The following is a 24,651-nucleotide window of genomic DNA, read 5'->3' as shown; positions in this document are numbered from 1 at the left end:
GCAATTGGAATACTCTTAATGAAAACCAACTGGTCTCAGACATGTTTCACTGATGATGAAAGTAAGACAACTGTTTCAAAGCGCTACAGCTGGATTTACCACACTGGTTCCTACTGTACTAACTTCCTACTGCTGATCTACCGTAAAGGCATTTGTGTCAACGTGTTAAACCTTTTCATGGTTTTCTTATCCCAAATCATTCATACATTCTAACCATGGGTGTGCATTATCTCCCAGACTAGATTAGACCATGTTGACCAAGCAGGGTGGGTGCTTTCTTTAACTGGGATGTCGCTGCAAAACTCTCTAATTTGCCGTAATTACAGATCAGCCGTATGGAATCAGTGCATCTGCTGGGACCTGCCTCTGCTGAGTGAAGCTGGCAGCGTTCTATACATTTACCACTAACCCTAACTACCGGGTGTTTTAGATGTCTTTTATCTTAATAAAGGGGGGTAAATGTAGAACAAGGTGGCTACTAGTTTCAGGGAGGGGCTTTTGAAAATATTATGTTCAAAGCATTTCTTTTTTTGGAAGAAGAGTTCGGAAAAGCCTATATCAAACATATATACATACAACAAATACACACACACACACACACACACACACACACACACACACACACACACACACACACACACACACACACACACACACACACACACACACAAATTCTACATTTACGAAGCTTATACATTTTCAGTTTTTGTTGAAATTGTGAGGTGATATTGTGGGTGGTGGAGGTGTACTGGAGCGCATTATATTGAATGATGTTCCTAATTTTTTGTCCATCCCATTAACATACATGAGGGAAGCAAAATATTAGGAATAGCCATCAGATTCTGGCAGAGAATGTGAATTGAGCTGCTGACTGTTAGGCCCTGATTGATATATTCCAAAAAATTACCACAGAAAGCAGCGGACAGGGACAGCCTACATTTTGGTGTCTGGTCTGTGGATGTGGACGTGTTCCATGAATGCTCACCTGAGAAATCGCTCACTGAACAAGCAAGCAGCAGTTCGTAACAATGAAACACCAACAGCAGCAGTTTGATTTAATGTCTTTTAAGGGGGGATGAACAGAGAGAAAGGAAATGTGAGTTGGTTGATTAGAAGGCTATTAAGCAATCTAGCCCTGGATAATCATGTTTTCTGTCTAGACCTGTTGATGTTTGGCTAACTGTTAGGCTAACATTGACTGAGTAAACATTGATGCGCTCTAATAGTCACCAGAGCGTCACATACTTTCTAAGGGGGAAAAAAGTGATTTGACAAACTAAATATTTAAGGTGGTTGTAAAACAGCATGGTTTTTCTATTAACCTATGTAACTTGATGTAACTTCTCAAACCAAAGTTGCGGCCCTGCCTCCTCTCGGAAACTTCTTGATGTCATCTCGGCTAAATCATAGCCTTTAGCTGGAGGGAACCAGATTACTAGGGAAGCTTATTGCATAAGCTGTTGTTAAAAAAGGGGAAATATTCAACTTTTCATTAAAATTGGTTACAGGCTGCTTAAGCAAGACCAGATTTTAAAGGATTCAAAAGAAGAAGTATACAGTACAGTGTTTGGTTAGCCACAGCAGTTCAGTCCTGTCATGAGCACAGGGCAGGGTTGTGATTAAGTACAGACTGTATACACTAAAAGTACACTCACACACATAAATGCACACATGGTGATACAAACACACACACACACAACTGGTCCTAAGTCTTAAATCTGTCCCCAACAGTAGCCTATGACAGACCACACATACACACACACACACATTTAAACTGTAAACAGTACTTGTCATTTGCCTGGCTGTTTGTGTGTGTGTGTGTGTGTCTGTGTGCGCAAGTGTGCACTTTCTAATTATGCTCCAACACCAGGCTTGTGTTTTCTCTTCAGCGAAGCAGACAGTTATCACAGGTGAGAACAAAGCAAGTGAAAGGGCCTTTTCCAGTTTTAATGAACTCTGATGATGCATCGACACATAGCTCATGCCAGCATGTTTCCATTACTCTCTGCAGCAAAAAACACGCTGTACAGAAGCAACAATCAGCCCTCTACCAAGAAATGTGTATTGATTTCAACTCAAATGTCCAAGCTTTATTCTCTGAATATTTCATTTTGATAGAGAAACTCAACACTGAACAGACAGTTCTTAAAAAAGAAAGAAAGGCTGGCCAGCAAGCAGACATATGCATAAAGTTGCATCAGATCACAAGCCTGTTTTACCATGCCATACCCTCGAACGAAACTTCAGGAATAGTGCCCGCTTTCTCCAGAACTGTGGAGAAAGTGAACCAAGTGGACAGTCAGGGTAAACCTAAAATGTTAAATTTAATAAAACTGTAACTAAAACTATGGCAGCAACCTTACAGATTTGTAAAAAGACAAAGTTCAATACAAACCAAGATAAAAATGGATCAAAACAAACACTCCACACTTTACTATATCTGTATCTACTTCATTATATTATTTACATCCTTACAGATTACTGGATTTCAAAAAAACTCTTCGTAACACCCTGAAAAGCACTATATGTTATAAGTCAGGCACAGTCACAGTCAGTCTTGCTCATTCAAAAGTTTGAACATTAAGATATGAGATGGCACAAACACGCAGACACAGACACAGCAGCATGCATCTGTGTCCTCGACTGGTGTCTTACCCCAGTCAAAGTACTAATTCGCTCTAAGGTCTGAGCCTCATACTGTGGACTGTCGCTGTGGTCAGAGGCAGTCAGGGAGGCCAGGCTGGCGTTGAGAGACTCACAGGTGTCTATACACACATCAGGTGTTAAAGGAAACTTTAAATATAGCATGAAAGGGGGAAAAGAGACACAAGTATTAGGGTTGTCTCTGAGTTTCTCATGATGTCTGTAGCTTGTAAACTGTTACAATTAGATAAGAAAAATGTATGTGATCTCAACTGTCAAGACCAGTCTATTACGAACCACAAGCTAAACCCTCCTGCTACATGCTGGCTGTTGATATGTGGTGGCTTTACAATATGACAATCAGTGTGACTATTTAATTGGAAAAAGGGGAGGAAGGAAAGGTAGATTTTGCTTGGACACTCTGAAGTTCCTGCTGCCAAGTTTACAGTAGGTTAGCTGGAGGAAAAAATAAAACACTTCAACCCAAATTGTTTATGCATCTGTCTTGGAAAGTTAATACAAGATATAAGAGGGACACATTTCCACATACTTGAATAGTTGGTATAAATTCAAATCATCCAAGAATATGCAAACTATTCTGAGGCACATACAAACATAAATAATGACAAAGGATTATTACATTTCTATTCAGAATTTCTATAAAAGGAAACTCTCCCAAACTATCCACAATCGAGGGAAAAGAAACTGCTTTGTAGAAGTGTCTGTATGAGGCCGCTGCATGAATGTAAGCATGAGTTGAGTTTGGTATTTACCGCTGATCGTTCCTGCTGGAGGGATTCTGCGCTGTATGAGTCATGGTGGTGGTAGCCATTTATATCGTCTGAAAGACAGAAGCATAAGGAACACTAAATTAAAAATAGAATCACCGGTGTTAATCATGCCAATCATCTTTAACCAAAGTAAAACAAGAATAACAAGCAGCATAGACAATCTCAAACAGGCAGGTTGGTGGCAGTGAAGTTAAGTTTCAGGCATATGAACAGCTGCCGAGGCTAAGAGAGGAGCACTGACAGACAGCCAATGTTGTGGTCTATATTTGTACAGCATTTTGTGGCAGTGCTCGAACAGGCCAGACAGCATGAGTTAACAGATGCCATGCTGCTGAGCTGCGATTCCACCACTACAGGAGAGCCAGAAGGAAATGAGACTGATAAGTCTGGTAAACCCCCTCAGTGAGTATGAAAGTCAAAGCTGCCTGTGTGACGAAACTACGGCTTTAACTATGATGAAGTTCTACTTTTACCTGCCCTTCACTGCATATCAGATGTAATTACAACCTTCCAGGTTACATTCTAAGAAAGGAATTTACATAAATAAATGGCAGGGCAGATGGAAAAGCAAGACAAACATCAAGTATTGCTGGCATCACCGTTACTAAGAAAATAAAGCAAAAGCTGGTTTCAGCCTGTGTCTGTGTTTTTAAATAGAAATGCAACAGTCCTAATTGATGGTCTCTCTGAGGTTATATTTAGTCTGGACTCGACACAAAAAATGTGCTTACACTGATCTGAAACAAGCAGTGGAACATTGTAATATGTGAACCCTCCCTGCTTCTACGTTATTATACGCCACGGCAACAAAGTATAAGTTTGTTGAACTAAAGTTCACACAATCTGTGATAAAGCTTTTTTTATTTTGTTGGAGCTTATCGCTTGCAGGATCTTTTGAGTTATAGCAGGCTATGGAAGTTTAGAGGAGACATCAACAGTGACCCTTGGAAAAGTCCTTGTCAGTCAGCATGATATACAACACAGCGTAATAAAGCTTTATATGGTTTTAACAATAAAGGCAACTCCTTGTTTAATCTTCCTTAAATATCTCTTATGATAACATACTGATGGACAGCTGTGATTTGTTCCGAAATACATATTTCTTTCACAACATTTGAGAATACCTCTCAAACAGCTGAGCATATTTTCGCACAGTTGGACACAGTAATGGAGCAATTCAGCTATGCCAAGAGGCTTTGCCCACCTTACTCAGTAGCCTCCAGCCGTCCACAGTCAAAGCTTTGTTCAAGAGAGAGCAGCTGATCACAGTGGAAATACCACAAGCCTGCTTATGTCTTTTTTTTTTCAATCACAGTCACCCTAGAGATTCAACAGAGCAAACCTCATGTACATCTATTATATACACAAACTATGTTTTAACTTAACTGTACTGATAATAAAAGGAAAAATAACCCATATAAATACAGTTGGTTTAATGGAATAAGAGAGATTTGAGCCACTAAAACTACTCTTTAGTGTGGCTGTATGGAATTTCATGCCTATGTTGTAAGGCTGTGAACAAAAATTCAGTAGCTTCACTTCAAACTGCGACATTCTGTGTGTAAACACATACATGTTGGTGCTTTCCTGTGACAGGAAGCCGTTGATCTTCTACCATGTCTAGAAGTTTCAGGTGCTCACATGAGGAAACAACACTGACAACACCTACTAGACAGTACTACGGAGATTTAATCCATATTTACAGTGAGGGTGAGTATGGATGTATTGACAAGAAATTAAAGATAGTCCAAGTTAGTCTACATCTGCGTCAAACCACAACAACAAATACTTCGGAAATCTGTGCCAAAAATATGATCGTTGTGGTTTGAATCTGTATTTAAAGTACGGGGTTTGTAAGCAATCATTTAGAACTTCAGCTGCCCACACGTTTTGACTCAGATTATATGTTCTTTAATTTGTTGTCTGGAAATACTGGCGCTCTGGGGATATATAACAGCAAGAGTGTAACTCTTACAAATTGCTTTTTGCTGGTAGCTACTCATACAGTAGGACTACAGCATATTATGTTATGATGCGTGGTGGGAGTTAAGAGCATTTTCCATGGTAGAATCTATGAACCTCTACATCAAAATGATCTAGATTTTGAGTATGATGATTAATGGTTGTGAAACTGTGAGTGTACTGTGTGGAAAACACTGCTTCCACTTTAATCTCAATGCACCATAAACACAGAACACCATGGTAACAGTAACTATAGTTCACAATCCTGCAGTGATCACTCACAGATCAGTCTCTGGTATACTCGGATAATATGATTTTATCTGTGCTGCAGCTGAAACATGACACTTTTACATTGATTTGTACTGATGGAGGTTGCTGGAGAGCTTCCAGTGTGAGTCATCCTCCAGTCAGACAACATAATAAAAGGTTAAAAATACAATCTTCTGTCAAAGCATTTGTTTAAAGTTCAAATTTAGTCAGAGTTGCATTTGGGGTTTGTGCTGGTGGATAAAGTGGCTGCCTGTTAGTGACAGGGTGTTTCCAGTAACCAGGCCAGCTGTCAGACACTGGCTGGAGAATAAGTCACTGCTGTTTCCATGAAAAAAAGCCAGACTATAAACTGGCCCAAGGGGAAAAGTGGAACATCGATACATTTTAAAACAGTCAAGCAAACATAACCTAAATATATTTTAAAATGTCCTGTGTATATGTGAAGGTGGTTTGCTATATGTTGTTACTGGCACAGTTGTTCCAGAGGGGAATACTAACGTGTAGGCCTAGCAGTGACATAAATAAAAGTGCCATTAGGAAATGCTTTATGATTGTTATAAAGTTTCTGTTTTTGTGTAAGTAAATTGTTTTCCTGTAGATTAACATTACTTCAAGGGCTGTAGTTTCAGATTATATATGGTACTATTCCTTAAGAAGTTTAGCCAATTGTTAGAGCTCTTCTCAAGGCTGTAGTACAGTGGGTCTTGGCCGATTTCCCAGCATGCTTGTATCTCAACATTATACATAGATAACTGATGAATGTTATCCTGGACGAATCTGCAGTCTGAGGACAGGCCAGCTGACTCAAGCTTTTGGTTAGTAGCCCTGGGGAAAACGGGGCTACGTTCTTAGCTACTCACCATTGAAAGACTCTGTCGGGCTCATCTCAATTAAACTGTCCCCTCCAACTTTCCCCGTTATTCGATGCATGTTGAGTCGCTCGCGTTTCCAAAGCCGTGTCTGCTGGTCCTCATGTACACCGAGATATCCCGAGCCAAGCGACTTCTGTGCCGCCTTCAGGCACCTATTCTCCGAACCTCTTCTTCAGTGACTCCTTTGTGACGCACCAGGCTAACTTGCCAGGGTGCCCTCCTTCGCCCACTGACCGCTGACTGCTGCATCACTTCGGCACATAGGGACGTCCATGAGGGGTGTGGCTCCACACACCACAAGCCAATAGTCTGACTCTGAGGGGGGGACAGATACCCTCGAGGCTATGAACATTTTAAAAAACGACAAAATTGAACTAACTAGTAACGTTATAGGTTGAGCACGTTAGCGAGGCAATAACGTTACCGTAACTTAGATAACGTTTGCCATGATGAGGTGAATTTACTACCCCAGTGGACTTCATTAACTCTAAATTAACACAACTGGGAGAGTTTTTTTTTTTTTTTTTTTTTTTTTTACACGTGAGCATTACTTAATACAGATAAAGAAAGAAAACATAGCTAGGTTTCCTCGTAACGTTAGTCTATTTCTAAGTAGCATTACGTTTCTGTACAAGTTAGCTAACAAATTTGTTTTCACCGTACTATCGTTGCCATGGTCACCAGCAGTTAAACAGTTTTCATTAGAGGTGGCTGTCAGCCAATCAGAAACGAGCATATTCCGGTCCGTGGTATCATGATAGCCTGTCAGTAAACTTTATTTTGGGGAAATATAATAGTGTTAAAATAAGTATATTCAGAATCTGGCTATCTACTTTATGTGATAGTACTGTTTAGTAGGCTACAGGCTACACTTTTTTCGTCAGTTGATGGTTAATACATTTGTTGTGAAACCAGGGCGGTGGACTAACATTGACTCAAAAATAAAGAGCTATAGGAACAAATATAGGGCTACAGACCATGTAAAACACCTACAATTAATGTTTTATGCAAAGGGGGCCACATTAAACAGTTTGGGCAGTTTACCAGGGCTACAAGGATTTGGGTTTCTTGGGTTGTAATCCCCTATCATAATATGTAGGCCTACCCCTAGATCATTCATTTGCTTAGGTACCTATAAATTCAGTCTGTTTGGCAAAATGTCCAGAGTGACAGCTTCCAGAAAACTCCTTCACAACCAACCATTATCCTATTAACTCATGCCTTTCCAAAACTGTTTCAGATTATGGATCACGGGCATATGTGCACACCGTATATGCCTGTGAGCTCCATATTTTCAATTTCCCTAGAGGATGATCAGAAAATTAAAGAAAAACAAATTAGTTCTCATTATGATTGGAGTGAGGCCAGTGGCTGAGGCCAATTAGGCCAGTGGCTCTCAAAGTGGTGTCCAGGGAATCCCAGGGGTCCTCGAGGGACTTCCAGGGGGTCCCCCTCACTATTATTTCACTGACTAGAAGTTAGTTCAATGAGAGAATGTATAAGAATGACTATTCAGTTCACAGGTTTCACACTCTTCACTATTATCTGCCCACTAACAGTTTAGACCAGTGGTTCTCAAAGTGGGGTCCAGGGACACCCATGGATCCTCGAGGGGATTCCAGAGGGTCCCCAGCAAAAAGGGGAATAATTTATTTTCACCATAATTCCATCCATAAGTAACACAATGACAGAATGTATGACTATTTTGGTCATGGTTTCATACACTATGTAATAAAAATGAAAGCAAAAATCTAATAAGATGTGGGACCCTGGGACAAAATCAAATGGCGGTCCGTGGTCTAATTGTGAAAATATAGCAAATAACATTTTCAAAAAACATCAGGAACCATACTCTATATTAATCCTTCAGCAGTCATTCAGATGTTTAGTTTCCGTGTTAAGTTTAGTATTGTTTTGTTTTCTTCATAGCAGCATGATTGATGATGAGCTTTTCCCGGCAAATCACACTTTGTTATGTCCTCTTCAAATTCAGGAAGGGTTCTTATCTGCAGCTCACTCCTCCCTACTGCCTCTCTACTCTGTACTTCCACTCCAGTCAAATTTAGTAGCAGCGGCCCCCTCTGTCGCCTTTCAAGTGGTTTTACAGTCCTGTAGCTACTGGTGTAATTATGTTATCCTCCTGTGTTGGGTGTGGCTGCCTGTACAGAAATACAGCTGCTTATTTTCGCCACCACTTTTTCTTCAGCCTCCCATCGCCTGTCCTCCTTGACATGTGGGTCCTCCTGGGTGTGCACTGCTTACCAAGGTTTCCAAGACTAATAGTAAAAGTCATCACTAATAACAAGGCACGCAGGGCCACCCGTTTCACATGTTAGTTTTCTTTTCTTTCTTCTTTTTTTAGAGTCAACGAGAAAAGATGTACAGAAATACATTCACTGTACTGCGTAATGGGAACTTATAAGGTATTTAAGCTCACAAGTAGCTACACTATAAAGAATGTTGTCCAGTGCAGGTGCAATCTAAGTAGGTTAGATAATTTTTGAATCATATTTAGAAATATGGAAATATATAGCCATGTTTAAGTAGTAAACACAGTAAATGTCGGCACGTTACACTTAAACCCCCCAGTTGTTACTACCTTTTTACTCGTTGTCTTGTTTTCCTCCGCTGTACCTACATTTAAGTACAAGTAAGAACCGGTAAGTCTTTTATACGTACGGATTCTTAAGAGGAAGTTACACCGTAATTCCGGGAAATTATATGGTAAGTGACAGGAAGTTACACCAGAAAAAGCGGACTGTAGTAAAACAACTCTTTATGCACAATAGCCCCTTTCAGAGTGTAATAATAGTATTTGTATTATATTATAGGATTATATTGTTTATATAGGCCTATTCATATGTAAACAGAATAGTAATATAACTGGCCGATTTGGAGCAAATTTTAATTGTTATACATACTTTTGGCATCACATATAATACATTTATTATATATTTGTATGGCATACCTTCATCAGAAAGGTAACGTTTTTGTCATCTAATGGAGAACAAGAACAATATTCTCCTAGCTAATATAGTTGGGTACACATATGAATAATATAAAAATACTAGTAAATACTGAAATACTAGTAATACTAGTAAAGTGCAATTACATCAACACTTGAGCAAGTTCATCTCTAACCGTCCCAGCTGTAACTCTGTAAAACAACTTTTAAGATTAAGATTATAATAGATTATTCCTGTGCTTCCTGTAAGGCTGGACTTGTTTTGTAGGTTATGAAAAGAGGGAAACTGGCAGATGAAGTAAAACTGCTGAGCCAGCAACATAGAAAGCCGCTGTAACACTGTTAACCTCATAACGGAATAACCATTTATATTTAATGAATATATAATAAACTAAGACGCCTACATGCACTAACCATCTATAGCAGGTGAGTGTGTTTTGAACATGTACTTTTATTAATTTAGGGCAGTGGTTCTCAACCTTTTTGAGATGAGAGATGAGATGAGATGAACTTTAATATACCGAAGGGGGAAATTTGTCTTGTGCAAAAGTGTCACGCAGAGCTGCAGTAAAGCAATACATGACAATACAATAGAGGGAACAAAAACATATCTCATTGACGAGACAATGCAGTGGTGCACGAGTGCAAAAGAAAAAATTCTGCACACCACTGCAACCACATAATACACAACAAGACATATACAGCGTAACACAAAAAGACAATGCAGTAGTGCACAATGCAAAAAAAGTGCTGCAGCCAACGGCAATCACACAATGCATTAAAAAATCGCTAAATACTTGGTTCTCTAGACAATGATGTGGTTCATCAAAACCGACCAAACAATGCAGCAGTGCACTCAGACACCAAATAATTACATTCAGCTAGAAGAGATAAGATATTGCACAAGGTAACGTAAGTGAAACATAGAACACATTGTGAACAAATGCATAAAATCTTAACAATCATAAGACATACTACCTAGACTAAAAAATTACAGTGCCTCCTACTTCATAGAGCCTTCTTCACTGTGCTTGAGTCACTACTAAGGATAAGTTATTGCACCTAACCCACGATAAAGAAGTGAAACATAATTCAATAGATAAAATCTTAATTACAAAACACACTACCTGGCCTAAAAAAACAAAACAAAACAGTTCCTCCTTCCTTATGATACCGTCTACACTGTGCTTGAGGCACTACAATCGTGAGGGTTGAGATGGTTATTTATTAACTTGTGCAATAGAAGTTGGGACGTTTGCTTGGTGTCAAGGACTCCTAAATTGTCGCACATCAGGCCGTATCAGACCTGTATTTGATAAGATGTGGTCTCAGGGATCCCCATCTGATATTCCATAACTGTCTATACTATAGATTGGCAGATTAACAATGAATAGTGTGAAACCTATGAGTAGAATAGTCATTTTTATACATTCTTTCATTGGACTAACTTCTAGACAATGAAATAATACTGAAATTAAAATATTCCCCATTTTTCTGAGGGTCCCTGGAACCCCCTCAAGGCCCCCTGGGGGTTCCCGAAACCCAGGTTGAGAACCTCTGATTTCGGGAATGGTCTTTTGGAGTTACAAGCCAAAACTAATATCGGTCATGTATGATAAGTTTCTATTGTTGAAAATTGGCATTTATTTCATGTTGGACACTCAAGTCTCAATATTAGACTGTGAATGTCAAAGAATCTGTGCAGCATATCAACAAGATACTTTAATTTCATGACAAGTGTAGAAGTGGAGATGATAAATGTCACAGTCAGTGCTGACTGACGTGTGTAGGATGACTCAATCAGAGCCAAGTCAGTGATGGTGATTACCAGTAGCAGGTGGTCAGAGTCACAGTGTTTGCTTCCATCTAGCGGTGATAAATGGCATATTGCTCCAATGAGGAGGAGGCAATAAAAATATGCAATGCCGTTGCACTTGCTGAGACATACCGAGATTATTAGCTCTTTTTATCTGCAGCCAGTGTAACATACAGCAGACCCTGTTTATTTGTGTGTTGTATTCACTCCCACTGTTGAATTTGAACTCGACTGAGAAAGGTGGAGGCTGTGCAGATAAATGCTGTGACACCAGCAACAGGTAGAGTCGCTTTTACATTCCTTAGCTTGTAAGACAACAACACGTTTGTTCCTAGTGGAAGTACGGAAGTTCCCTGCTGCCTGTTCAACAGCACTCATGTCGTTTTATAGTTGGGCATATCGATGAGCTGATTGAAAGGATTTTGGATCAGGCTTTTTTTTTTTTCTTTTTTTTAATCCGGGAGGCGCATCTGCATTCAGCACCTACTCATCATGCCCGTCCACAGGAGACAGGTAGGTGATTTTATTCATACACATACACATTTATTCTAACACAGATATGTCGATACATAATGGAGCTTCTCTGAGGCCAGCTCCTATTATAAAATCTGTTGCCACAGGCCTGCTGCCTTTAATCCTGCATTTATAGATACAACACAGGCTCATTGTAGTGCTTAACATGGCTCACCCTTATACAAATCATGAGTGGGCTACATATAAATCCATTTAAGTGTTGATTAGGATTGAATAGCATACAGTAGGAACCTCCTCTGGTGTCACAGTGCTCAGATTGCATTTGTTGATCTGCCACACCTTGGCTTTTCTTGTACTGCATGTACCAGTGTGCAGACTATACTCTGTAAGTGAATAGCATTGACTGGCATGACAGGGTGAGAGTACGTCAACATGCCATGCGGTTCAATCAGGTTAACCCTCTCTAGTGACAGTCCTCCATGGTGAGTCAAGATCTCTACAGGCTTTTTTCAGCACATTGGCATCCACTGACACACCCCCGCGTCATAGTTAGGTAGAAATCTTTTGTTCATGTTGACCTTTCTGATTTTAACAAGCTTTATATTGAATATCAGCAGCATGACTAACACTAATTATCCTGCGAAACAACATTTCACTCATACTTTCTTCTATCGTTTTAAAAAAAAATTCATGATGTGCTATTTACCATTATTGTGTGGATGGTTTACAGTATCGTTGTATTATTTTTTTCATTATTATGTTGAATAGCCCAGTATTGAACTGCTGGAATTCATGGGAGTGGTGAGAGAGAACGGCAATGAACAGACATCCCTTCCTCCTGTGGTAAAAACATGTTAATCAGTCATGGCCTCATTAATACACACCACAAATAAAGGTTTACCTATATAATCCCCTAAAAAGACTGACTTTGGTGTATCATTTTTGACACACAGCTCACTCCACTATCATACGACTATGTCCTGGTTGCTAAAACAAGCGATAAGCAGGAGAGAGAGGCTTTCAAGAAGCAAACCGAATACATTGAAGAACTCAAAAAAAAGAACTTGAAAGTGACAGTAAGTGTTAAATAAAACAAACATTGTCTTTGTTTATTTTTTTACAGCTTTGAACATTTGATGAAGATGATCACATGATACATTCATTCATCTTGTCTTAATGTATTCCTTTTAGAAAATTATAGATGACGATCTAGTCTTCTATGGGATTCAAGCGCCTAAAGAGATTTTCGAGAAGTACAGGTATCTACTCAAAGTGTCTGATGCCTGTAACTGGAGCTCGGATCAGAACATTGTGCCTCTCAGCACAAGGTAAAACACGTTGTCATAGCTCTCTGTTTCGTTTTAAACAATCACAGGTGCTTCACATAGCATCTGTGACTGTCTATTTACTCCATTTCATCATATCATTACAATTGTATTCTTACTTGTGCACATTATGGCTGCACATTTAGACAATACAATTTGTTTTCTAAATACATATGTGATATGGATATGGAATCTTATTCTGCATTTTTATGAACTTTCTCTAAGACCTGCTGTTGTTTTTCATGGTTAAAAGGCGCCATAAACATGTGATACATGTCTTTGTTTCAGGATAAGGATTGTCCACTTCATCTTGAATCACACCCCTATCCGTACAGGAGGTGAGCAAGTCTTAAATACACTCCAGATCCTTCTCAGGTATCCAGACACCTGATCTTTCATGTTATTCCACTTACTGCTTAATCTTCCCAGAGGGTCTGCGGGATCTCATGAAGCTGAAGGTTTTTGAGGCAAGGTTCTGCTTGCATGAGGTAAAAATCCTAACATATATTATACATAATCTTTGTCCTTGTTCAGCATTTATGGATTATCACAAACTATTTTACAGGTTTCAATATTGTCACCATATCTGACCTGATAAGTGCTTAATTGCCAAGACTCGGACAGGAACTGCAGGTTTAAAAATTGATTGCTTTGCTTTTTGTCAAATTGAGATGATATTAATAGTGACTGATAACAGAAGACAAGTAAAAAGACACATTCCTTGTATGAGAACTGAATCAATCGTGAGTGATACTACATCTGCCATTGTTAGAAGAGATAGTGACACTATTATCAGCTGGTACATCTCTGCTTCTCATGTGACCACTGAAGTGTTTTGTTTTTCTCAAGAGCGTCTTAAATTATGAAGTGAAACTTGGCAAGGGCCCTCCCAAATAATACATTGGTGCCAGAATAAGTATTTGTTCACAAAGACTTGCTGCGAGTCATAATAATGCCGTGAGTCATCCAGTGTTGGGAGTAAGTGGGGATGTGTATGTGAGCATACATTGCTACACCTCTGCATATGTGAGCGTGTACATGTGTGTTCCTCTGTTTTCTTTATACATCACAGTTATAAAAGACAACTGGAGGATGTGTCCTCAAAATGAAATGAAAGAAATTAAAATTAAGATATAAATACATTTCTGAAGCGTATTCTAAATATGAGGCAGTATTGATTTTGGGTGGTTTTATTTGTATGTATCAACCAGTAAAATCTTTTAAAATTTGTAATATATTATATTTTTAGACTGTTAGTTTCTGTGTCCAGTATGACTGTATGCTGTGTTAACTGGTTTGTACAAAGCTCTTCTTCATATCGATGATTTCCTTTGATTTTTTGTGCTTCTGCTTTCAGAAAAAGAAACAGCGAGAGCTGAAAGAGAGCTGGGCTCGATGGACAGCCTGTCTCCAAGGGCAACCCATAAATGCTGTCAGGTTTGGACTGCAACACAACAACCTATTCATTACTTTCCTGCATTATTGTTTTCCATGTAATTCTACTGTGAACTGGGTTCAAGTATTAACGAGACAACAGTAAATATGTCATCCTTCACGCATGATGCAGGCATTGTTTGGACTAATTATTTAAAATTATGCTCTTAAGGCTGGTACAGATTAGAGCTGTTGCCTTTGTCCTTGGATTCACTTGTGTACAAACAGCAGAGCACAGTGCAAACGTGCGTCATGTCGACAACTGTTGCTGTTTACAATATCATATTTAAGTTATAATTTATAATTGACCTACGATAAAGTACTACTAATTCTAAGTTTAATCGATATGTGTAAGATTCATGTTAGTATGTTAGAGACAAAATCGTAAACTTATATTGTAGCTCTCACATTAGGCCAATCAGCGACTACAGTGACAAGATACACTCCACTCTAAGTTTTATTATAAATACCAGAAGGACAGAACAAACCCATACCTGTATAAAAAATGTACAATTTACAAATATTTTATATAAACATAAAATATTTGAATGTTTTTTTATATACAGATATTATACATGATGCTTTCACTGTATAATTTAGCCAAATCTGTGTTGGTGTAGCACCACATACTGTACCTAACCTGCCATATATAGCATGACCTATATGTCCAGGAATGGATTAAATTATCATAAATTAAGCATATACTGTAAGAATTGTGTATAGAATATGTACAAAATGGGACATAAACATTATATGTTCGTATACAATGTTTACAAATTGTGCTTACATTGTAAATTTAACATTAAATCAAATTTTACAGAGGTAATGAAGTGCATATCACCTCCTCTGAGTTGCATCTTTTCTCTGTCGTGTATGTGTGTGTTTGTGTATGTGTGTCAGGAACTACTTTGGGGAGAAGGTGGCCTTGTACTACCTGTGGCTGGGCTGGTACACGTTTCTGCTCATCCCACCTGCTCTCATTGGGGTCATTGTCTTCCTTTATGGCCTTGCTTTCTTCAACAGCTCACCACTCATGTAAGTGTTTTCACAACTTTGCAGTCGTTGTGTCATACCATGAATTATTATGTTGTAATAATTAAAGTGCTCATTGTGTTGTAGAAAGGAGGTTTGTGAGGCGAACACAGTCATGTGTCCACTCTGTGACAAGAGATGCAAAGTGTGGCAGCTCTCCGACACCTGCACATATGCGAAGGTACATCAGTGCATTTATCAGTAAAGATCTGAATGGCATACATACCTGTTGATGCTCACTGCTGGTCTTATCTATCCACAGGTGAGCCTGCTGTTCGACAATAATGGCACAGTGCTCTTTGCGATGTTCATGGCAGTGTGGGGTGAGTTCTGTGTGTCTATATAACACTGTATATTTATGCATTTTTCTGCATGTATTTTCTATATACAGATTCCTGTTTAGGAATTGTGATTTATCACAGTCATAATTCATGCAAATACAATTTTGTTTCAAACACCATGAAAACCCATGAAATTGACACATTTTATACAATTAATAGACAATCAGTGTACAACATGTACAACCAAGTATCCTATGTGCCTCAAATTTATTTTATCTAACTGCCTGGGTGTTTTTTTATGATCACTGAGACATGCATTGCCAAGGAGATGCCACATCACTGTGAGAACCTTCTCCTCTTGGCTACTCACACCTTAATCAGTCCAGGCCATCTGGCTGTGGGGGTGGTCGAGCAGTCATCCATAAGAACGCATACAGTATAAATGTTTTCACACTCTTATTCAGCTTTTTTGTCTTTTGAGTACTTCTATGTTTTGTGGATTTTCAACTGTTTACAGTCTGTTTTCAAACCTATTCTCATATCAAATACAACCTGTAGAAAATATGGATTCAAGTTTATTAGCACAGCTGTGTGAAGAGTACAATAAACTAGAACAATCATTGCAGTCTTCAAAGAAAAAAGTGATTGCATGACTTTCTTTATCTCATCCCTCCCATACACACCTCCTCTCATAAAGAGAAAGAATGCACCGAGGTCAGAAAAGTGGATATTGCTGGACAGAATTTGAACGGAAAGTTCTCGCGATACCTGTTAAAAAACAAAAAGAAAAACAACATAAGTTTGTATTTAAGGCCCAAAAAAATTAACAACAGCTGGAACTTATATGACAAATCATATGATTTACCATCATTTACCAAGTAGCAGTTCACAGTAAAACCACAGAAGTAGGCATCATTTCCTGAATTTCTGCTGCCAGACAAATTTCACAAACATTTTCATTACTAAAGTTTCCTCGAAATTTAACCAAAGTTGTCTTACTTCCCAAAACTTAACCATAACCCTAACCCCTTGTGTATTCATATATTCAGTGAAAGATAAATGTAAAACTGCTACCTAATAACCCAAAAGTGGCAAAAGTTCACAGTTATCACAGTGGATCTGTGTATCAAAAACCTGTAACTCTGATTCAGTATATATAATATTCCACTGAGGCTTTATCAGCTAATTTAAATCCATGTTTCTTTACAGCAACGCTGTTTTTGGAATTCTGGAAGAGACATCGAGCTTCTTATGTGTGTGAATGGAAAGTGTCTGATTGGTGTGAGGAGGAGGTACGATCGCTTTTATATTCACATTAATTTACATCCCATTTCTTTAATTTCAGGTCAGTGCTTTTTGGAGGGGGGATTCATGACTGTATTTTTATATCATTTTTAGGAGGAACTGATCCTGGAAATTGTGAACAATGCCAACTGTGAACCCAAAAAATATAAACACTCCTATCTGCGCAGCACTTTGGTTTTGATCTGCGTTACAGTTATGGTGGGTGACTTGTGATTTTGTTGCTCTTCACATATAGTATTATAAGGATATAGTATATATATGTATATAGTTGGAGTTTAGGTTAAAATAAAAAGTTAGAAGGATGTAGTTAGGAGTTAATCCTTACAAACAGTACATATGAGTGTTTTTATGTCACCACAGATACTGGTGATCATTGGCCTGACACATGCGTTGGTGGTGTTCAGGGTGATCGCAGCAGTGCTCCTGACTGAAGGATCATGGGAGTTCCTCCGCAACCACTCCAACAGCGGAGCAATGATGCTGGGGGCCGTCTTCCATTACTTCATCATCACTGTCATGACACGGGTACACAAGTCTCTAAACACATGTCTCTGTTTCCTTTTACTTATAGTCTTCAAGAGTGTGACCATGTCTTTGTCTTTGCAGGTCAACAGGATCGTAGCCATGAAGCTCTGTGAAATAGGTATGTTTGCTCATCGTATTTTCTATTATTTTCTATATTTTCTATTATATTGGTACCAAATTTCAAGTTTATGCTGTTACACTTACGTTTCCAGGAAGATTTAAATATCTTTTATGTACAGTTTATGTTTTTGTTTTAGAATTTAATCTGTTTCAGGATTAGATGAGCATTTATTTGAAACAGTTTTGAAGTTGTCAACAGGTGGGCAGTGAAAACAGGCAAACAAATCCAGGAGGGCTAAAGTAGGAAGGCGGGTAATCAAACAGGAAGCAGGTCAGACATAGATAACTGGCAGCAGGTTCAGGTAGGCGAGTGCTGTCTGGAACAGTACAGCAGCCTGGCAACACAGATGATATGGCCTCAAAAAAGACAGGAAGCTGTCCTCTATACAGTGGCCCAGATCCAATGTTTCAGACTCAGACTTTGACACACATTTTTGATGTCTTCGTGTGAAATTGGCAAGTGCTCCATGACTCTAGTGGATGTTTTGAGCCCTTTCTTCACAGTTTCTGTAAGCTTCCAATTTATGCAGACTTTCTTGGGAGAATTACCCGCAGCTTTCTACTGTTAAAAAACGATGACAGGGGAAATAATAAATCATAAAACCACACACACACACACACACACACACACACACACACACACAAGAGCTAAGAACACAACAGCAAGCACAGTGTCTTTATTAAATGAAGGCACGACCATGTTCATGAACGAACAACAGGCTTTAGGGCTTATGGTGGACACTGGAACTGGGCCCCTTTGTTTATTCACTGGATGTGTGGTAGGTCAGGTGATCTCCAGAGGGAAACTAGAGGGAAGGCGAGGCATGACAGGAGGAAGCCTGCAGGCATTACTGTCACAGTATAGGCTGTATGAGGGGCCCTGCATTATGACTCAGTCTTGTGGCCTTGTCATGAAAAGCATTGTACAGCTGAAACTAACAATTATTTTCATCATTGATTAATCTGCCGATTATTTTCTGCCGATTAATTGTTTAGCCTAATGTTAAGAAATAGTGAAAAATTGCATTCATAATTTCTCAGAGGCAATGGTGATGTCTTCGGTTTGCTTTTATTGTCTGACGAACAGTCCAAAACTTTAAGATATTCAATTCACTGTCATGATTATGACAAAGAAAGACAGCAAATTGTCACAGAAAATGTTATGCATTTTTGCTTGAAAAATGACTGAAACAATTATTTGATTATCAAAATAGTTTCAGATTAATTTAGTCGATGGACTGATCAACCTCCACCCTGGGATTCAGGATCCCCCAAAGGGTCACGTGATAAATCTAAGAGGTCAGAAGATTAATAACAAGATGATAACAAGATGCTCTAAATGAAACCATCTGAAAGGGGAACATCATTTGCTGCTTGCAACACTGCAACATGTGACAAGAGGTCACGACCAGACATGTCCTCACTTTAAAAGGTCACATGCCATAAAGGATAGCACTCGGTGATGCAGAGTATATATCTGAGCCCCTCTTCATTCAGCTGGTTGAATTGCATGGTATATTTTTGCTTTGGACCCATTAGTGAAGTAATAGACCTTTTTCACAGCATTTCACATTTTGATTTGTCTTTGCATGAACAGCATGCGTAATTAATAACATTAATGATTGTTCCAATGTGTCCAATGTGTCCCAGTCCCCAGTATATATAATATACTAGTATAATTTAGATCATTAAGGTGTTAACACAGGTAATAATATAAAGGATGTAAACTTGAAATTCTACTGTATAAACTGGCTTCTCTCAAATGTGAAAGATTGTGCCATCCATTGGCCAAATAGTGAAATGCATGACACTGACATGATGTCTTTCTTTACCAGAGAAAACAAGATCATTTGCTGCCACAGAGAAGAGTTTCACTGTCAAGATGTTCACCTTTCAATTCTTCACCTACTTCTCCTCGCTCTTCTACGTAGCCTTTTTCCTTGGCAGGTAAGAACTTGTGGACTCCGTTAGGCTGTGTAGCCGATCAACAATATAAATGTTTATTGACTGAAGATTTTGCTGTACACATTTAAAATGTTTGTCTGATGTCAAGCATAACAGTGGAGCACAGTCTGTTACATCCAATCAATACAATAAATTAGATTTTCTATGTGTGATTCTGCATATTAATGTGGGGAAAAATATTTATGTTAAAATTGTGAAATTGATTTCAACCATATCACCCAGCTCAGTGTCAAAACCCACACAGACAAGTAACTTAAATTAATGTTCTAACCTGATGGATTTAGTTTTTTAAGACTAATAATGGCTTGTTTTTGTAACACACCTGACAGGATAAATGGCCATCCTGGTGGTTATGTGCGAATTGCAGGGAAATGGAGGTTAGAAGAAGTGAGTGAACATAGATATGTATACCAGTTACTAAATGTACATTATTTAAAGTAAATGTTGGATGAATTTTTTGTACATTAAAATATTGTTACTGATTTCACTCCAAACCTTTCACCCTCCTGTGTGCAGTGTCACCCTAGTGGATGTCTCACAGACCTGTTTATCCAAATGGCGATTATAATGGTTCTCAAGCAAACCATCAGCAATGTATTTGAGTTCACTGGCCCGTAAGTATAAATCAGTTTTGTGTTAGTACATGCCCACTGTTTAATACACTTTCCAAACATGGGGTCCGAGATTGTCAAAGCTTTCTCTTCGTTGCATCAGCTGGCTCTGCAGGTGGTTGAAGAGGAGAAGAACCCAGAAGCTACAGAGGAAATGTGCCCACTGCTACCTGAAAGATGAATTAGAGACCAAACATGGAGCTGAACTGTGTGACAACTGCAAGCTTCGAGACTGGGTCAGCAACTACCGCCTCAATGACGTGGACTCCTTCAGCCTATTCAATGAGTTTCTGGAAATGGGTATGTGCTCTACAGAATGCTTTATCAGGAAAAAAACACTCAACTAATAATGTAAATAATGTTCTTTGTTCTTTATTTGTTTAGTGATCCAGTTCAGCTTTACCACCATATTTGTGGCAGCATTTCCTCTTGCTCCTTTACTGGCCCTCATTAACAATATCATTGAGATACGCTTGGATGCAATTAAGATGGTCACTCTGGAGCGCAGAATGGTTCCCAAGAAAACCAACGACATTGGTGAGGATCACTGATGATCTAAGAATAGATTTTTTTTGCCTCTTAATTGACATTATGGAAGTAAAATAACCTGCATGTGTCATTAACATGTCAATACTGTGCATGCTGTAAATTACTCCTGACATCAATCAATGTTGCTTTCCCTCAGGTGTGTGGATAGACGTGTTGGAGGCTATTGGTGTCTTAGCCGTCATTGCAAACGGGCTGGTTATTGGTGTATCTTCGGACTTCATCCCTCGGCTGGTGTACCGTTACTACTATGGCCCATGTAGTAATGGCACAGTAACAGATATTGAGTGAGATCTCTGTCAGTCTTAATAAGAAAACGTTTATGTTCTGCCATATTGTTGTGTAACACACACTATTATTGTTGTTTTTCTGTCAAGCTGCATGGTTGGTTACATCAACAACACCCTATCCATTGCCCGATTGGATGACCAGAACATAGACAACGAGTTTGCAGCTGATCAGATGATGACTGCTAGTGGCTTGAATGTCTCTTACTGCAGGTTTGTTCTCTTTGAATCATATTTGTCTTCTACAGATGAAGAGACATTTCTCTGACATGATTCTGACATTTATGTTATGTTTCCTAATAGTTAAGAGTCAAACGTACTGATACTGCTCACAGCCGGTGTTAACTACTGCTGAGTTTTCTTTTATTTTCCTGGACTGTGTAGTCTGTGGATATAATAGAAGTCCTATGTGAATAAAGTTTGCATTTCCTCTCAAAAATAAAAAAACAACTGATAAAGGCGATAACATCAACGTACTGGTCTGTTCCTCTTCACAGCTATAAAGACTACAGGAGCAATGAGGACTACAGTCTTACCCCACAGTTCTGGCTAATTTTAGCTGTGCGCTTTGCTTTTGTCATCTTGTTTGAGGTAAGTTTTAATGTTTAACATGACCAAACAAGTGACCACTCACCACTATTTCTTACAATACATTTATTTCTTTGAGCAATTTTTTATAGCACCCAACCAAACCCCAAAACCCCACAATGTTCTCCCTGCTCACCGCTTGTCTATTTTGAAACTCAATACATCACAGTCGAGTTTCAAAGGATCAACGGTGAGCTGAGCTGTGAGAAAAATTAGGGAAGGTTATTTTTAATGAAACTATATTTTCGCAGGTAGAAGAAGAGATTACATTCCTAACACTGTCCTTCTCTCTACTTGCAGCACGTTGTCGTCATATGCAAGTTCATTGCAGCCTGGTTTGTTCCGAGCGCTCCCATGCAGGTCAAGAATGACAGACTCTTTGATAAACTCAACAGACTAAAAGAGGAGCTCAGGTGAATCTCAAATAGTATGTGGTCGGACTGGCATGGTAGCTGGTCGCCAGAAGAAGTAAAAGTGAAAACTTTTCTGCAGTAACAGAAGATAACATGACATAACATGTGCCTCTTGCAATATTGTTGAAATATTGTAAAATATAAACATAAGTGACAACAGTGGTTCCCAAAGTTTTTCCGTCATGCCCCAAACTACAGATTCACTGATCCAATATGCTGGATCAGTATGAACCCAGATACTGACCATATTAGGTGGATCAAGTATTGGTTATCACTGTTCCACATTAAAAACGGTGTCTTTCTCAATGTCATTGTAAACATTCAATGTCTCTGCTGCTGGTTACTCTCATTCAGTCACAGCAATCTAGTTTTTAGTGCCACAACAATCTCTGGACTCATGTTACCTTACATAAAAAAATATCCCATTGAATTCAGTACAGTAAGGTATGCATATTTTATATTTGAGAAAAAGAGAGCACTGGTATCAGATCTGTACTCATGTTGGCAGATAACCTCAATTGAGGTGTCAAAAACTGCAATGGGAGAAGTTGTATTGGTGTATCTCTAACCTGAACATGAACTGCATGTTTCTTTTCACACTTTTCTTATTTGTTTGTGTTTTGCAAATGAAAAATGCAAATGAAACCCTCCCCATACTGAGTTTTTACACAGAAAATACACACAACTCTCCTTCCAAACTGACAGTGAACTCGAGTACAAGATAACCAACATCATATTTTGGATTTGGCTGACGTGTTTACTTGATGAGAATCACTAGTTAAAATAAGTATCTTTGGTTTCACCAGAATTGGTATCATTGTCAATACAGGACAGTAATGAGGACAAGTGACAGGAGCACCACATCAACAAACATAATTTAAAATACGGAAATACAATAGAAAATTGTTAAAATACAGAAATACTTGTGTACTATACTATAGTTGGCAAGGAATCGTATTCACAACAGATATTTTAACATGATTCCACAGGTGGAACTAATAACGTTAATAATGATTCTGTTGTAGCAATTATTTCAGTGTAATGCAGCAATTAATTATGTTATTAGACACACATGTGTTTGACAAGTGTAAATGTGCTGCGATAACGGCCATGGACATGGGCGCCCCGGGGTCTGGGAACCACTGCATTAATATATTTGATCATTTTCATCATGACCTCCTTATTTTTTCCCACTGTAGCCTGTAGTAGTAGGATGTTAGAGTTATATTTCACGATAGATATACACAATACAGCCAGCGAGACTTGTTGACTTTTTAAAAATCAAATATTCCACTTAAATATAATGGTGCTTTAAATTTAAACTTTTAATTGAAGCAACCTAAATAATGATCCAATACAAATGATGGCAGAGTTTGTAACAAAATGCAACATTTTGTATGTTTTTAAGATGTGCTTTGCAGTGTTGTGAATTTCCTCGACATAGATGCTCTAACTAAGCAATCTTTTTATTTCATACAGGTCATTTGAAGCATGACAGCGTTCAAACACGTTAATGGAGCAACATTTTCCCTGAGAAGGAACATGAACCCAGTGATGCCTTGTGCATTAAAGTGTCCAGACTGACAGTGTTGAGTGAGCTTCAAAGCCATCAATTATCACTCTGAAGAGTTCAGATAAAGGGCTCTCACTCTCTTTTATTGTTTGAAGTCAGATGTTAAGTGCTGGCCAGCTGGATTCTCATATGGACGTTGAAGACAGACTTCTTTTCTTGGAGTGTACAGTAACTGATTTTACTGACCATGTCTGTCATGAGATTATTCTTATTCCTATATTATTTTAAGATTGCACTCAATATTTGTGACTTGTATGTGTGTTTTTATTGAAGGCCTCGAGATAATTTATACTGCTACTGCACATACAACACTGATTGTGTATTACTGTACGATGTTGCCTTATATCGTAAAAAGCGCTGTGATGATTGTCATTGTTGCAGGCAGACTCTTGACGGTGTCTTTTGTAAATCAGACACAAGAATGTTTTGCATTATAACGTTTTATATTATTGAATAAATGAGGAAAGTGATGTCCTCTTGAAATGTCTTTTAAATTTAAGTTTGTCCATTTAAAAAGAAGTGTTTAGTAGATAATTAAGAAATATTAAAACATTTTGTAGTACAGATTTATGAGTAAAAACATTTTGTGCTAGTGTATTATGCCTTTTTGCCTCAATAACAGCCACAGTTATTTGAGTGTTGTCTTCAGAGCCGCAGGTAGGCTACTATTGAGGACACCAAGGTCATCTCCTAAGTATTGTTTTGTGGAATTTGGGGGTTTAATAAATTTACATTCTGTAATTACACAAAAACACACACTGTGTCTTTTCAAGGCTGATTTTTGTATTTCTTAGACTTAATCCTGTATATTTGTAAGCACAAAATATTAAAATGTCTCTGCCAGAAATGTATG

The 24,651-nt window shown here is 38.5% G+C and overlaps 2 protein-coding genes across 13 annotated transcripts in view; one reads left to right on the top strand and one right to left on the bottom strand.

Annotated features, from left to right (window-relative positions):
- The window catches only part of ano5a (anoctamin 5a), a 20,623-nt gene extending 13,247 nt beyond the window's left edge, over positions 1 to 7,376 (bottom strand). The window contains exons 1-4 of one of the 5 annotated variants that reach the window (XM_067589964.1): positions 6,527 to 7,376; positions 3,417 to 3,484; positions 2,656 to 2,793; positions 2,230 to 2,271 (exon numbers count right to left, since the gene is read on the bottom strand). In XM_067589964.1, coding sequence (XP_067446065.1) covers positions 2,230 to 2,271; positions 2,656 to 2,793; positions 3,417 to 3,484; positions 6,527 to 6,596 — 318 coding nt within the window. In that variant the 5' untranslated portion in view covers positions 6,597 to 7,376. Of the gene's footprint in view, positions 1 to 2,219; positions 2,272 to 2,655; positions 2,794 to 3,416; positions 3,485 to 6,526 lie in introns of those variants that run through there. The other 4 variants (XM_067589966.1, XM_067589967.1, XM_067589968.1 and 1 more) reach the window with 4 other exon arrangements.
- On the top strand, positions 5,060 to 24,645 carry LOC137183148 (anoctamin-9). 8 transcript variants are annotated; one of them, XM_067589982.1, is made up of 25 exons: positions 5,060 to 5,144; positions 11,710 to 11,832; positions 12,562 to 12,636; positions 12,747 to 12,869; positions 12,985 to 13,121; positions 13,407 to 13,456; positions 13,548 to 13,606; positions 14,476 to 14,555; positions 15,453 to 15,587; positions 15,672 to 15,765; positions 15,847 to 15,907; positions 17,075 to 17,157; positions 17,264 to 17,368; positions 17,531 to 17,695; positions 17,777 to 17,813; positions 19,651 to 19,762; positions 20,110 to 20,167; positions 20,297 to 20,394; positions 20,495 to 20,691; positions 20,776 to 20,928; positions 21,077 to 21,224; positions 21,315 to 21,437; positions 21,722 to 21,815; positions 22,113 to 22,225; positions 23,705 to 24,645. In XM_067589982.1, exons 2-25 carry the CDS (start codon positions 11,812 to 11,814, stop codon positions 23,718 to 23,720), a joined length of 2,337 nt encoding a protein of 778 aa, XP_067446083.1. In that variant the 5' UTR covers positions 5,060 to 5,144; positions 11,710 to 11,811; the 3' UTR covers positions 23,721 to 24,645. The 8 variants fall into 8 exon arrangements, with proteins under 8 accessions (XP_067446083.1, XP_067446085.1, XP_067446087.1 ...); XM_067589984.1 differs by having other exon boundaries at positions 5,061 to 5,144; positions 11,784 to 11,832; XM_067589983.1 differs by lacking the exon at positions 5,060 to 5,144 and adding an exon at positions 9,378 to 9,929 and having other exon boundaries at positions 11,784 to 11,832.
- The last annotated feature ends 6 nt before the right edge of the window (positions 24,646 to 24,651 follow it).

The sequence above is a fragment of the Thunnus thynnus genome, chromosome 5 (assembly GCF_963924715.1).
Source record: "Thunnus thynnus chromosome 5, fThuThy2.1, whole genome shotgun sequence".
NCBI lineage: Eukaryota > Metazoa > Chordata > Actinopteri > Scombriformes > Scombridae > Thunnus > Thunnus thynnus.
This window is presented reverse-complemented; position numbering and strand designations above follow the sequence as displayed.